Below are 15410 nucleotides of genomic sequence, written 5' to 3'. Positions count from 1 at the left end.
ACTACATAACAGGTTTCAGCCCAGGGGGTGGAGTACCCCTGTAATCCCAGCTACTGAGTCGGTTGAGTCAGGAGAATCACAAGTTTGAGGCCAGTCTCAGCAAATTAGCAAGACCCTATGTAGAAACAAAAAAACTAATAAACAGAAGAACATGGGCTTGGGATGTGGCTCAAGCGGTAGCGCGCTCTCCTGGAATGCGTGCGGCCCGGGTTCGATCCTCAGCACCACATACCAACAAAGATGTTGTGTCCGCCGAGAACTAAAAAATAAATATTAAAAAATTCTCTCTCTCTCTCTCTCTCCTCTCTCACTCTCTCTTTAAAAAAAAAAACAGAAGAACATAATTTCAATGAAGATGAAACAGCTTTACATTGGAAGACAATGCTATTTAGAACTTTCATAGCTAGAAAGAAGCTAGTGCTATCTCTTGTTAGGGGTGATTTTAAGCTGATGACTTTTAGCCAAAGCCAATGCTCATTTACCATTCCAAAATTCCTAGGGCTCTTAAGGTTCAAGGCTTCAGTGGAGGAATAACTGGAGATGTGGTAAAAACACCAAGAGAACTAGAATTCAAAGTGGAGCCTGAAGGGACTGAATTGTTGCAATGTTATGATTATATTTTAGTGGATAAGGAATTGTTTCTTATTAATGAGCAAAGAAATTGGTTTCTTTAGATAGAATCTACTTCTAGTAAAGATGCTATGAACATTGTTGAAATAAGAACAAATGATTTAGAATATTACTTAGTTGAAAATGCAATGGCAGGGTTTACTCAAATTTTGAAAGAAGTTCTATTATGGGTAGCAAACTTTCCAATACCTTCACATGCTAACAAGAGATCTTTCATGAAAAAAAGAGTCAATCACTGCTAAAAACTTCAATACTGTCTAATATTTTTTTTTCTTTTTGGTGCTGGAGATTGAACCCAGGGACTTGTGCATGCAAGGCAAGCACTCTACCAACTGAGCTATATCCCGAGCCCCATCATTGTCTAATTTTAAGAAATTGCCATAGCCACCCTAGCTTTCAGCAAGTACCGGCCTGATCAGTCAGCAGTCATCAACACTAAGGCAAGATCAGCAACAAGGTTATGACTCCCTGAAAGCTCAGATGATCATTAGTACTTTTAGCAACGAAGTATTTTTATTCAAGGTATATACATTTTTTAGACATAATGCTATTGGGCACTTAACAGACTACAATATAACAAATAACTTCTATATGCCCTGGGAAACCAAAACATTCATATGATTTGCTTTCTTGTGCTATTCACTTAATTTTAGTTAAATCTGGAAGCCAATCTGCAATATCTCTGAGGCATGTCTTTGATAACATGTTTTGTTCTTATTGGTATTCTGTAGAAGTCAATGTATTTTTCTTTCTCAGCATACTTAATAATTATCTATTGTAGCCAAAAATAAAAAGTTCTGACCATTAAAAGGCTTGATTTGGAAACCAAGTTATCACAAATTTATTATTTCAGCTGAGCTGCATAATGCCTCACTACAATGTAAAATCTGCTGGTTCACTGACGCACAGGAACTTAGAACAATGGTACGCTATAGGGACTCGATATATGCTTACATGAATTACAAATCTTGATATATAGATACAAGGAAAAGTCCTGGATAGCGGTTTACAAAATGACGCTGTCCACATGAATGCTTAGAAGGGCTCAGAAAGAGAGTTCCAAGCTGAAACATACGACACTTCCAGCTATGTCATAGCAGGGTTTTGAACTGACAAAACTGTCTATAGCTATATCCTAATTCTTGTTTCCATCATTTGTATATGTATTCTCTGTTCAATTGCATTTTGTGTTCTATATATATATATATATATATTTTTTCAAACCATTCCTGTTTTGAGAAACCAATGACTACTATTTATTGAGCACTGAACACTATTTAGTGTAACTGGTAGAGTTCCTTTAGATAGAATAGCTACAAAGTCCAAAAAATTCTGTTTTGGTTGATTCGTGACTAGAAAAACCTCACTGTAGTAATTCAATGTACAAGGGAAACATTACTGGCCAATGGAATCCAACAAGCCATAAGAGCAGGCATTGGTTCTGGAATCAGAAATGAGTTGAGCTAGGACCCAAAATGCCCCAAGGTCTTGCCTCCTCCACATGTTGACTACATTCTTTAAAAAAACAAACAAGCTCCACAAAGACTGCTAATTGCCAAACAACCTTCAGGTCTCATTAAACCAAATTCCAACTTTGCTTAGCATCCTTAAATCCAGGCATGATCATGTTACAAAGCTAGAGCCCAAGAGATAAGAGCTGAAGTCTGTGTTGGGCTTTAAAAAAAAGCTCATTTATTTAGCATGCACTCCTCACCCTTCCTTCTTCATGCTAGAACATGAATAAGATAGCTGGAATTAAACATCCATCTCACAACAAGGATGAAGACAATAAACTACGAACAACAGAGCCAAAAGACAAAAGGAATCTAGTACGTGAATGAAACTGTGAACCGGAACTACCAGCCCTTACTATAGTTGAGGAAAAGGGTACTCTTGTACATTGCTGGTGGGACTGCAAATTGGTGCGGCCAATTTGGAAAGCAGTATGGAGATTCCTGGGAAAGCTGGGAATGGAACCACCATTTGACCCAGCTATTGCCCTTCTCGGACTATTCCCTGAAGACCTTAAGAGAGTACTACAGGGATACTGCCACATTGATGTTCATAGCAGCACAATTCACAATAGCTAGACTGAGGAACCAACCCAGATGCCCCTCAATAGATGAATGGATAAAAAAAAAATGTGGCATTTATACACAATGGAGTACTATGCAGCACTAAAAAATGACAAAATCATGGAATTGGCAGGGAAATGGATGGCACTAGAGCAGATTATGCTAAGTGAAGCTAGCCAATCCCTAAAAAACAAATGCCAAATGTCTTCTTTGATATAATGAGAGCAACTAAGAACAGAACAGGGAGGAAGAGCTGGAGGAAAAGATTAACATTAAACAGAGACATGAGGTGGGAGGAAAAGGGAGAGAAAAGGGAAATTTCATGGAAATGAAAGGAGACCCTCATTGTTATACAAAATTACATATAAGAGGTTGTGAGGGGAATGGGAAAAAAAAACAAGGAAAGAAATGAATTACAGTATAAGGGGTAGAGAGAGAAGATGGGAGGGAAGGGGAGGGGGATAGTAGAGGATAGGAAAGGTAGCAGAATACAATAGTTACTAATATGGCATTATGTAAAAATGTGGATGTGTAACCGATGTGATTCTGCAATCCGTATTTGGGGTAAAAATGGGAGTTCATAACCCACTTGAATCTAATGTATAAAATATGGTATGTCAAGAGCTTTGTAATGTTTTGAACAACCAATTAAAAAAAAAGCTGATAGAATAAGAAAAGATGTGGTTCCTGCTCTCAGAGTTAATAGGAATATCAAATGTTTAGTAGGATGCGGTGGCCTACACCTGCAATTCCAGCCACTTAGGAACCTGAGGCAGGTGCACAAGTTTGAGATTGGCGTGGGCAAGTTATTGAGACCTTGTCTCAAAAAATAACAAGGGCTGGAGATGTAGTGTTGTGGTAGAACCATCTCTGGATTTAATCCCCAGTACCATACACACACACACACACATCATGCACACCTGGGATATGTCAGGCCTATACTGATGAGGAAAAGACTTAGCAAGGTTACCTACTTAGGGAATTCCAAGGTTTGAAACTAACCAGTTACAATGGTTTCTGGTCTTGTCAATTCTAATTCAAAAGGATGAAAACTCTTGATGGAAATGAGTACAGGGAACACTTGGTGCATGTTGAAACATGGGAGGAGCCCAAGTTTACAGTACAATCTGGGGAGCATCCCCAAGTGTGTGAGAAAAAATAAGGATGGTATGCACCAGAAAGAAGTCTCAGTGGTGACAGCACTGAGACTGCATTTCAAATACAAGATGGAAGAAGAGATAAGGCTCTACAGGTAGGGCAGACAGCCAATTAGAGATCAATGAGAAACTGAATGATGGCACTGAAAACAGTACTAAAAACAGACTGTACAGGGAGACAGGAGTCTCTAGGTTTTCATATTTGCACACATTGCTATTAACAGTGAACTATCAACACAGCCCAGTCAATATTTAATCAAACTGGTAAGATGATATACTGGAAAGACTTGAGATTTTTTTTTACATCAGACAGGTAAGGTGCTGACATCTTAACAAGATTTGGAGGGAGGCAAATCTCAAAACATACAGTATGAACACCCAATCATCATACTTATGAACCCAAAAGGATCAAGATTTGACATTGTAACAATGGTCATTGTTTCCTGCATTTTTCAATACAACTTACAGACTCCTTTCATGGATTCTGGGCTAATCTCTAAAATGTATCAGTAATACTTCTTTCTGAATGCTATGAAGTGAGCAGACATGGGATACTGTCCAGCAACCACTTCTGGGATCTTGCCCTTCACCCTTACCTCCAATTCCACCTATGCTTACAATGCAGAATTTTAGGGTGAAAGGCAAGTAGTTAGCCTAAGACTTTTTAAGTCTCTTCAACACTTAAGTTTACCTAATCCTTTCAATGTTAACATAGCCCAAAAAGAATATTTTGGCATAAAAAAAAACTTACTAGAAGTGTTTTATATATTGTTTTACTGATTTAAGCCAGATATATAGTAAAGCACCTGTCACATTTTCAAGAGATGAAGGTTATAATCAAGCTGTTTTTCTTTTCCACAAGTGTCCTTCACATTACATCATTAAGAAATTTTAAATTACATTCACAAAAGTTAAATTTTTCTTTATAAAATACTGTAGTTTATTTCAAAATATTATCATTGATTATTTTTTTGCTCTTGAGTACTGAATTAGCTCAAATTCCAGTCCAATTTTGCAAGTTCTTCAGTTTTTACAAATGTCTAACCATGTTTATTCCACTCCCCCCAAAAGTATGCAGGCAGAAAATTGGCCACCCAAATCCTTTCAACCTCAGAGGTTTAAGGCTAAAAATCTGTAATTGGTTACTTTCAAGATCTGTACCATAAGCATCAATGTTTTGATAGCAAAAAATGACTCAATTTTTCCAAACATATTTTTCTTAATATAAAGCTCTTCCTCGTAGCTTTCCCCCAGACTCAACTAAATTCCAATTTCATTTAGTACTACAAATCTATACCTTGCAGAGGAGACTATAACAAACTTTGACTCCCTATGTTCCTTCAGAAGATAACTTTTGGAAACAAACTACTTTATACTTAATATCATAGATTAACATAGTAAAAGCCAATTCTGAGTATGAGAAAAAAATCCTAAATTTTTTTACAGTCATTCTATTAAAGCCCAAGTCTAAACCATGGAATATATACAATATTTAAACACACTCTGACATAAAACAAACTTAGATCCTAGGGTCCAAATATAATTTGATTCTACTATGCCCAGGTTCCAGCAGAAGGGGGAAAAAAGAAAGCAATATGCTTGAAAGTGTTAGGCTTAACTGAAATTAAGACCATTCATTGTATATTTCTCAGGTGCTAAATGCAAAACTTCACTATAATACCATCAAATGAATGGTGATCTATATAAGCTTAAGGACAAAAGAATCATTTTTTGCTTCTTACCTAAGATTTGTAAGTGCTAATCAAAAACTGGATTATTGGTGTAATTTACCCTTAAGTGATAAAAACAAGACAAAGCATGGTAAAGACTGCTTTATTGGTGGCAGTTAGTACAAGTCAATAAATATTGATCCCCAAAGAAGAGCTCTGTTATTTAGAGTACTGGTCCATAGAGAGCTGAATTAAAATGAACCAAATGATTGCTGAGAAGACTGAAGTCAATCCTGCTTCTTGGGAAAAGAAGCCTTGGCCAACTCATATATGGCATAAGCTGTTCCTGAAAAACAAACAAAACAACTTACAAGAAATTCTGAATTTAAATGAATGTAAGCTTCACATTCCAGCTCAAAAATTATTTGGCAAAGATGGCATTAAGATTACATTAATGTATTTTGATTGATACTGGCAAAATTTTAAAATAAATATATGTAAAATACATTTCATTAGTTTTAATATTAACTTCTATACAAAAATATATTCTTGGGCTGAGGTTGTGGCTCACAGGTAGAGTGCTCACCTAGCATGTGTGAGGAACTGGGTTCAATCCTCAGCACCACATAAAAATAAAATAAAGAGATTGTGTTCACCTCTAACTAAAAAATAAATATTTAAAAAAATGTTGGCTGGGGCTGGGGTTGTGGCTCAGTGGTGGAGTGCTCATCTAAGCATGCACGAGGCACTGGGTTTGATCCTCGGCACCACATAAGTGTAAAATAAAGATATTGTGTCCACCTAAAACTAAAAATTTTTTTAAAAAGGTTGGCTGTTTAAAAAAAAAATGTATTCTGGGCTGGGGATGTGGCTCAAGTGGTAGTGCGCTTGCCTGGAATGCGTGTGGCCCGGGTTCAATCCTCAGCACCACATACAAACAAAGATGTTGTGTCTACCGAAAACTAAAAAATAAATATTAAAATTCTCTCTCTCTCTCTCTCTTTGAAAAGAAAAAATGTATTCTGTCAACTTAATAATAAATGTAAACTGTTTTAAGAATGAGATTAAGAATATACATAAAGGTTATTTCCATATTAACCTAACATTGCCTGAGAAATGCTAAAAATTATTCAAAAGACAAAAAAAAGGAAGGTGTCTGTCAATATGCATGTATTCCCTGAAGTGTGTTATCAACATAAAACCAAAGATGAATAATGAGATTTTAAAATAACAAAACAGCTAATATAAGAAGTTATATTTTTTAAAACTTATTATCAGAATGTCTAAGAAATAATTATATTCTGAAAAGAACATAGGACATTATCTTATTAAGAAAATCCAAATGTCACTAACCGGTTTTTGTCTTAATCCATAAATGCCCCACCTACTTTTAGATGTATTCAAGTTAAAAGAAGTTACCTTGGGATGAGCATAAGGAGTTTGTAATTAGGAGTTCAAATCCCAGCTTTTCCACATAGATGCAATGTTATCGGATGACTAATGTAATTTTCTCATTCTTAAAATAAGGACACATGAAAGACCCCATTCAAGGGTTATAAAAATTCAAGTATGTGGCATTCTGATCAAAATGATGAAGACACAGTAACTACAAAAATATTGTTTCCTTCCTTCCCCAAACAGCAATCATTCAAATTCCTAACTATGCTCCTACTACACCAACTTGTGACATGCCTGCTCATATTAACTAATGGACCTGCCTAATACGTTGAAAAATTATCATAGGACTTTGTATAAGTAAAAATTAAATAACATTACTATTACTTATCTATGAACAATCAAATATTCCAAATATCTTACCACCAACTGTAAGAACCATGGTGGCTCTATACAGTAGGGCATCAGCTACTCCACCCTTTAGATGCACCGGAATTCCATTATCCTCCTAGGTTAAAAGAAAAAAAGAGATTAATAAATGTGTGTCTTGTTTTCAACTAAGTTTCAAAAGATTAATCATTCATATAAAATGAAACAACTCTTTAAAACCATGGAATTTAAATATTTAAATATCACAAATCTAAAAGGGCTCCAATTTTGATTATTCTCTGCTACTATTTTTAAAATATGAACTCCTTAAAATTAACTTTCTTATTTTAATCACCATACTTAAATTTAGTTGTAGAAAGTTCTTCTTAAAAGTGGAAGCAGGGATCTCTGATAAATATTATCCAGTATATAGAACTCAAAAAACTTACCACTAAGAAACCAACCTAATTAACAAACAGGCAAAAGAACTAAACAGACACTTCTCAAAAGAAGAAATACAAATGGCCAACAAATATATAAAAAAATATTCAACATCCCTAGGAATCAGGGAAATGCAAATCTAATCTACCCTGAGATTTCATCTTGCTCCAGTTAGGATGGCAATCATAAAGAACACAAATAACAACAAATGCTGGCAAGGATGTAGGGGGAAAAGTTCACTCATATATTCTTGGGACTATAAATTAGCACAGCCACTTTGGAGAACAGTATGGAGATTTCTCAATGGAATTCTACTCAGCCATAAAGAATGAAATTATGTCATTTGCTGGATGGAAATGGATGGAAGTTAGACTCAGAAATTCAAAGGCTGAATGTTTTCTTTCATATGTGGAAGCTAAACCAAATAAGGAAGGGGAGTGGGGAAGATTCCATGAAAATAGAAGGGAGATCAGTGGAGAAGAGGAAGGGAACTGGTGGGGGGTGGGGGTGGGGGGCTGGAAAAGGGAAGAAGGGCAAAATGAAATTGAGCAAATTGAAGTAGGCTATGTACATATAAAAATATACCTTAGTGAATTTCAACTTCATGTATATCAATAAAGCACCAATTTAAAAATATATACATATGTATAAATAAATGGGAGGAAAACCAGTAGTAATAGGAGAGAAGGGAAAGAGGACGTACTGGGGACTAAAGTGGAGCAAATTCCACGCATGTGTGATTATGTCAAAATGAACCCCAATATTATATAGAACTATAATATACTAATAAAGACTTTTTTAATCCTAAAAAAATGAAGGGGACAGACATGGGATTTTGGTTTATAATCCTAAATTTTATAAGCCAAGCATCTCTTCCAGCTTCTGGCACAGAAGAGATATTCAGTATATCTGTTAAATAAAATATTTTAATTTTATGTGGTATGGTATACATTTTTTATCACTGCTGGGATTACAGGCGTGCACCACTGTGCCCAGCTCAGTTCTTCTACAACTTGAGAATTGGCAACTAGTTCTTTAAATGTTGGGTAAAATTCAATAATGCAACCATTAGGGCCCGAATTTTTCTTTGATAGTGGACTTTTCATTATTGGGTCAATCTCTATACTTATTATTGGTCTGTTTATATTTTCTGCATCTTCCTGGTTCAAATGATAGGCTGTGTATCTGGGAATTTATACATTTCTTTTAGGTTATCTAATCTGTGGTCATGTAATTTTTCAAAGTAGTCTCTTAGGGTCCTTTGCATTTATGTGGTCTCGGTTGTTATGTCTTTTTAAAATTTCTGATTGTATTTATTTGTCTTATTTATTTTTCTTCTTAGTTAAAAAAAAAAGCAATAAAAGTTTGCATAACAGCTCAATTTTGTTAATCTTTTCTGTTTTCCTAATCTGTTAAATTGTTCTACTCTCCTAGGCCTTTTCCCAAGAGATAGTCACCATTCACAGTATGATATAGATCTTTTTTAATGCTTACATCATTAATTCTAATATAAACACAAACTTAACACACAAAATGAGGTTATGCTATATAATCATCTGCCATACACTATTTCTTTTTGCTCAGTACTTCAAACCTATCTTATTCTTTTCAATGGCTACATGGTATTCCACTATGCCAAAATATCTTAACCTGAATTAGTTAATCTTCTTAATGGATATTTAGGTTGTCAGGTTTTAGGGTTTTTTCCCCCGTAAATTAAGATCCTCATTCCCATTTTTACATACTTACACAATTATTTCTGAAGGAAATAGTCTTAAAAGTAGGCTTCCTAGATGACAAGGTATGTAATTTCTTTTTAATAATACTTTCATATACCCTCTAAAACTTTTGTACCAACTTTACTGCTATTATAAAAGTATGGTAGATGAATGCATACATCTCCCATTCCTGGTTAACATAACCTATTTTAAAGTTTCCTAAAATCTTGCCAGTCAGATGGGGGCAGTAGCAATTTTTAATTTTTTTAAATTCATGTTTGTTTATTTTAATAAGACTGTGGTCCAAAGGTTCACATTTTAATAGAACCTACCGTTGTTTCAGTTCTAGGAACAGGTTAAACTAGGGCAGTCCCATGAACTACACAACCTGAGGGGTGAGGGCTCAGGGATAGGACCATTTTTTTTCTTTTTCATTTTTTGTGGTACTGAGAATTAAACCCAGGGTCACTTGTCATGGAGGCACATCCCCAGTCCTTTTTATTTTATTCTGCTAAATTGCTGAGGATGGACTCAAACTTACAATCATTCTGACTCAGCCTCCTAAATTACTGGGGTTACTGGGATTACAGCCGTGAACCACCACACCAAGCCAAGACAATTTCCTGGTGACATTGAAATGACTGAGCTGATCTACAATAAATCTATGAGAGGAAGAAAATGACTTTGAAGGTCTGAGTTCCATCTACCATAGCATAGTAATACTCCTACTCCATGTTTAGGCAGGGCACACTCAACCAATAGTGATTCTCCAGAGGACAGACCATGTTTTGTTTCCAGGTAAAGGCACAATCCATGGCCAACAATGCTTCTACCTATCTAGAATGCAACTACGGCAGAGAGGCAGTAAGGTAAATGGTGCCTAGCACCTATTCCAGTGCTCCAAAGGAGTATGCATCTCTTTCTTGGCTGGTGGCTGTGATGAATTAAACCTGTATTTCTTATTGAATTTCATAGGAGTTCTTTGTATACTAAGGACATTAACCTTTTGCTATATTTTGACATTTTGCTCTCAATTTGTGCCTTGTCTTTGGTTAACTATAAATAAATCTTAAATCACCAAACCATGCAATTTTTCTTCTTTACTGCTTCTCAGTTTTATGAAGATTAACTTAGAAGACTTCCCCTAAGATTATAAATATAATTTTTTGAGGGAAAATATTTACATATGTAATTTATTTTCCTAGTATACTATGTAGAAGGAATCTAACCTTCCTTTCTTTAAAATAGTTATTTTTGTCAATACTAATTTATTGCATCCTTTCCTGTGGCTATAGCTTTCAACATATATTAAATTTCTATATAATACTTGCTGTGTTTCTGGGTCCTTTCTGTGGTCTCTCTGTATGCTCCCATGCAATTACTCCCTAAAGAATGCTAATGAACTCCTCCAAAACAATTTATTATTGATCTATACCTTTCACTCATTTTTTTCTAATTGCTCAAGGGCCTCTTGGATATAGCAAATGCTCAGTTAGCTACCAAAAATTTCTTATCATTCTTTTGCTAATACAGGAGGACCTCTTACAGCAGACTCTCCAGATTTACTTCTCATTTCAACTTTTTGGTACTCTAATTACTACAAGTAACAATCTCCTATAAAATATTTCAGTACCTGAAACAGCTTTTGTTTCTCTGGAACTTTATTTTCAAAATGTCTGCGTGAAGTAGTGCTGATGGTCCTTTGGGCAATCTGACGAAAACGCTGAAACAGAAAATCCACAAACATTAAACATATTTAGGGCCTAAAGAAACCTTGAGAAGAAATCACTTTCATATTTAACATTATAGAAGGAAATGAGTCTTGAAGCATATCTGATTTATCAACAATAAAGTTTATGGACCAGCATCCAGATTTTTCAATTTGTTGTCTATCCTCTGCTCTGTTCTTCATATATTACATTCTGCAGTCTCCAAAGATCATATTCATGTCTTTGGCTGAATTCAATCAGTAGCTTTTTATAATCCTTAAGGAAAATATTTTAATATATAAATATTACAGAAATAAATGGTTAACTAAAATAGTCTAAACTCAAATGTTTCCATTTAATATCCTTCCATATGAAGAGTTGATTACTAGACAGCAAAATAAACCAATAACATTCCTAATTAATCAAAACGTTCCCTTAATTACATTTTTCTTAAGATTTTTAGTGTGGGTGTGTGGTGCTGGGCTCAAACCTGGATCTTATGCATGCCAGCCAAGTGCTCTACCACTCCCAGCCTCCTAAGAAATTTTTAATAGATATTTAAAAAAAAAAAAAAAAACTTGCATTACATGCCAGGCACAGATTTGGCTCACGCCTGTAATCCCAGTGGCTCCCGAGGCTGAGCAGGAGGTCCACGAGTTCAAAACCAGCCTCAACAATGGCAAGGCGATAGGTAACTCGGTGAGACCCTGTCTCTAAATAATATATAAAATTGTGCTGGGGATGTGGCTCAGTGATTGAGTGCCCCTGAGTTCAATCCCCGGCACAATCCTTCCACCACCCCGCAAAAAAACTTGTATTACATACTTAGTTTAAATAACGAAATAAACATGTATTCCACTTTCTAAAATAAATGGTATTGAGGAGCTAAGTAAGACACTGTTAAATAACTATAAAAGAAAATGATCATTGCTATTTTTTCAAATTTTTGGAAAACATTTCACATACTCAAAGTCGGAAGATAGAGGCCTGGGGGGCAACGCAGAACCGCGGGAAGGGACTGCTTCCCAAAGTCCTATCCAAAACCGGATGACTTGTTTTTAAAACCGCCTCTGGAACTCATAAGCTCAGAATCATTGAAACTTATAACCTTTAGCAGCAGAGGAACCCTAGTGTTTCCCGTTGTCAGAAATTTTTCACCAGGAACCCTTGATTTTACTCACATCAGCTACAACCTCTTCAGTGAACCATTAATTAGAAGCAGTGGCTAAGAACCCAAGGTGGTCTAACCCGCAATTCTGTCCAGCTTCTCAGGCTCTTCCCTCCCCACCCAGCAACGGCCAGGGGCTAAGGGAAGGAACGAATGGGGAAAAAGGTCAGGCGAAAAGGACACGGAACAAGGTGACTTCAGAAGACGTCTTCTGCTCCACTTCCAGGAGAGTTTTGGTCACAGACCTTGGCCTCCACTCTCGGCTCCCATGCTCATTACTAAAGCAAACCGAGCAGCTACTTACCAGCAGATTCCGCAGCATCTTGCCTCCCTTACTGCCCACCAACCGCGACAACTGAACGCCAAGAACGAAATTAACCACGCCGGAACCGGAACTACCTCCTCGCCTGGCGCAGGCGTCGAAGAACAGAAATCGGTCTGTGCAGAGGCGGGGCTTTACGCCTAACCATAGAGAGCGGAGGAAAGGGATAGGCGTGTTCCGGCTGCTTTCGCCCCAGCTGGCCGGCCGGCCCGCCGCTTACTTCCCGTGAGCTCTTCCTGAGTTTTTCTGTGGCAGTTCCAAAAAGAGTCCAAGATGTTTGGGACCAGAATGGCGGTGTGGGATGTTTTAAGTAGTTCAACAAGCGTAGATAAAATTGTGAAATTAGGCTATCAGAGAAAACGAGTGTTTTGAAGGCGGTGTACACCTGAGAGGAAAAACCCGGATTGTGTCCGTGTTATCTTGTGTATTTCATCCGATTTCACAACCATTGTTTAGAAACAAAAAGAGAGCACGGACACAATCCGGTTTTTTCCACCTAGGAAACTGTCGTGAGGTGTTAACGTTCCTTGTTTTGAGAATACTGCTGGAAAGAGCCATGTCAGGATTTTTTTCATCTTGCTGCTGAACTCCCCAAGTAGGAAGTTCTTCCGTAGTGTCCCCAAACTGTGGAAGCAGCTCACTCGATTGATTCTGGGGAAATGCTGAAAAGAGGAGTTTAATTGGAGCTGGGTGGAGGTCAGGAAAAGGATGGCAAATCTAGATTCAAGTCTTGCTCTTTCAGATTTAGCAGGGCACTATATTCCATGATTGGAATTGTCAGATGGCGATTATTGTACAGATGGGCTGCCCATATATCTTCCATCAGTCTTGCTTTATTCCTTGTGTTCACACTTAAGTGTGTACAACTGAAAATACCTATCATTCTACAGTAAATATTTCCACCTTTTTAGACTCCTATAAATTATTCCATTGCCATTCCAAGCAGAAACTAATATGGATTTAGCAAAGGTATAATGTGTGGATTAAAGCTGACAAAATTATTTCTTCTAGCCCTTAGGGTTCCCCGCCCCCACAATCCACTATGTTAATTGGTTCACCAGGTTACACTTCTCAATTCAAATTCTCTAACTCATCAAGGTTTATAAATACTTGATTCACATCCTTCTCAGAGAACCTGGTATCGACCTCCTTTGCATTATGTACTGTAGTCAAATTTTTGTGCACAGTTATCACACACTGTGAGAACTTTTTACTGCCTATAATTTGAACTTGTTCAAGTTGTGTTATGTTTTCTCCATTTATCCAACTAGATAAAAACTTCCCAAGAACAGAGATTGTGTATTTCTTACCAATTCTCTAGTAAATATTCATTCATCTGTTGGTTAATGGATATCATTAGATATCCATTAACCAACAGATGAATGAATATTTACTGGTTGACAGATCTAGAAAGCTCTAACAAAAAGAACAAAGGATTCACATTAAACAGATCCTAAAGTAGATGCAGATCCCAATATTCCTGTCACTGAGTGCATTGCAATTTTCTTTTTACTGCTTCATTCCATAAACACATTCCTAAATTTAACTACCATCCCATTTCTCTTCTTCAAAATAAGGCACATGCAGATTTCTTTATACTTGTCTCCTTTCCTCTCCTCCCAATTTTTTTTTCTTATCCCATTTAAAGGTTTTTATTGTTGTTAGGGTCCATCAATAGCTTCTATGTTATTAAACTGTCAATTTTAGTTTTCAACTTCTCCATCAGCAACATATAATATAGTTGACCACTCCCCTCAAGATATTTTTTAAATTGAAAATACGCCATAAATGTGATACAGTGTAACACTGTATGTATAGTTTTGAGTTTGGTTTTAACAAGGTTATTTCATACTTTTTTAGTCCTTTTATTTCAGTGACTGCTCCTTTTAGTTTTTTCTTGGATCCTCATTCTCTAGACATTTAAAAAAAAAAAAAAACATCTTCCCTTTTTTCTGTATTCATCTCTTTGGTGAACTTATCAATTCCATGGCTTGAAATACCACTCATGTGATGACAATTCCCATGTGTGACAATTTCCAGACTGACATTTACCTTTAACTCAAGACTTCTCCACTTGAATGTCTAGTGAGCATCTTAAACCTGAGGCCAAACCTCTCCACTTGAATGTCTAGTGAGCATCTTAAACCTGAGGCCAATGCTACCATTACTCCATGCCAAGCCATCAGCATGTTCTGCTCAGGTTACTGCAATGGCCCTTTTAACTGGTTTCCATCTTTCCACTCTTCAACTACTCTTCATCTATTCCATGCAGCAATTACCCTTCTAAGAATCTAAGTTAGATAATATGACTATCCTCAAAACTCTGCTTTATTCACTTGTGTATCACCAGCCCCAGAATTGTAATTGGTTACATAGAAAATTCTTCATAAATATTAGATGAATGAATGCATACTGCATAAAAGAATGAACTTATTGAGAGTAATTTTTAAAAAAAAAATATTTCTTAATACTTGATGGACTCTTCCAAGTAATTCAGTCCCAGGATTCCTGTCCTTGCTCCTGTTCTGTAAATTGTGTCAGAAAACTGGATGAAATTTGTGTGGGTGCCTACCAAAATTTATTGGATCCTCTTAGGCATACTTGAAATTTACTATCAGATCAATTTATTCTCAGAACCATGTTACTTTCAAAATAAACTCCTTTCCTAAACATGTTTGGATTTTTCTGTGATATTTCTGTCTGGAATATTATAGAACGGCTCTTTTGAAAACACTGCCTTCAGAAGACTCATAAAA

General features: G+C 36.3%; 1 protein-coding gene and 1 non-coding gene across 2 annotated transcripts; both read right to left on the bottom strand.

The window, feature by feature from the left end:
* Positions 1-4165: 4165 nt before the first annotated feature.
* Positions 4166-4271, bottom strand: LOC113197290 (small nucleolar RNA U13). The gene has a single exon (XR_003302669.1). It is a non-coding gene; the product is annotated as a small nucleolar RNA U13 (small nucleolar RNA).
* A 1408-nt stretch (positions 4272-5679) lies between these two features.
* On the bottom strand, positions 5680-12747 carry Cox7a2 (cytochrome c oxidase subunit 7A2). Its single transcript, XM_026409530.2, has 4 exons — positions 12637-12747; positions 11089-11178; positions 7351-7435; positions 5680-5878 (listed from the first exon to the last, which is right to left on the bottom strand). The coding sequence occupies exons 1-4, from the start codon at positions 12652-12654 to the stop codon at positions 5820-5822; spliced, it is 252 nt and encodes an 83-aa protein (XP_026265315.2). The 5' UTR covers positions 12655-12747; the 3' UTR covers positions 5680-5819.
* Positions 12748-15410: the final 2663 nt, after the last annotated feature.

Source organism: Urocitellus parryii, chromosome 8, assembly GCF_045843805.1.
Source record: "Urocitellus parryii isolate mUroPar1 chromosome 8, mUroPar1.hap1, whole genome shotgun sequence".
Lineage (NCBI taxonomy): Eukaryota > Metazoa > Chordata > Mammalia > Rodentia > Sciuridae > Urocitellus > Urocitellus parryii.
This window is presented reverse-complemented; position numbering and strand designations above follow the sequence as displayed.

Coding starts and splice junctions, on each gene's coding strand:
- Cox7a2 (XM_026409530.2), bottom strand. Junction 7,436..11,088: donor AGAAACAAAAGCTGTTTCAG/GTACTGAAATAT, acceptor CTTTTAACCTAG/GAGGATAATGGAATTCCGGT. Junction 5,879..7,350: donor CATGGTTCTTACAGTTGGTG/GTAAGATATTTG, acceptor TTTGTTTTTCAG/GAACAGCTTATGCCATATAT.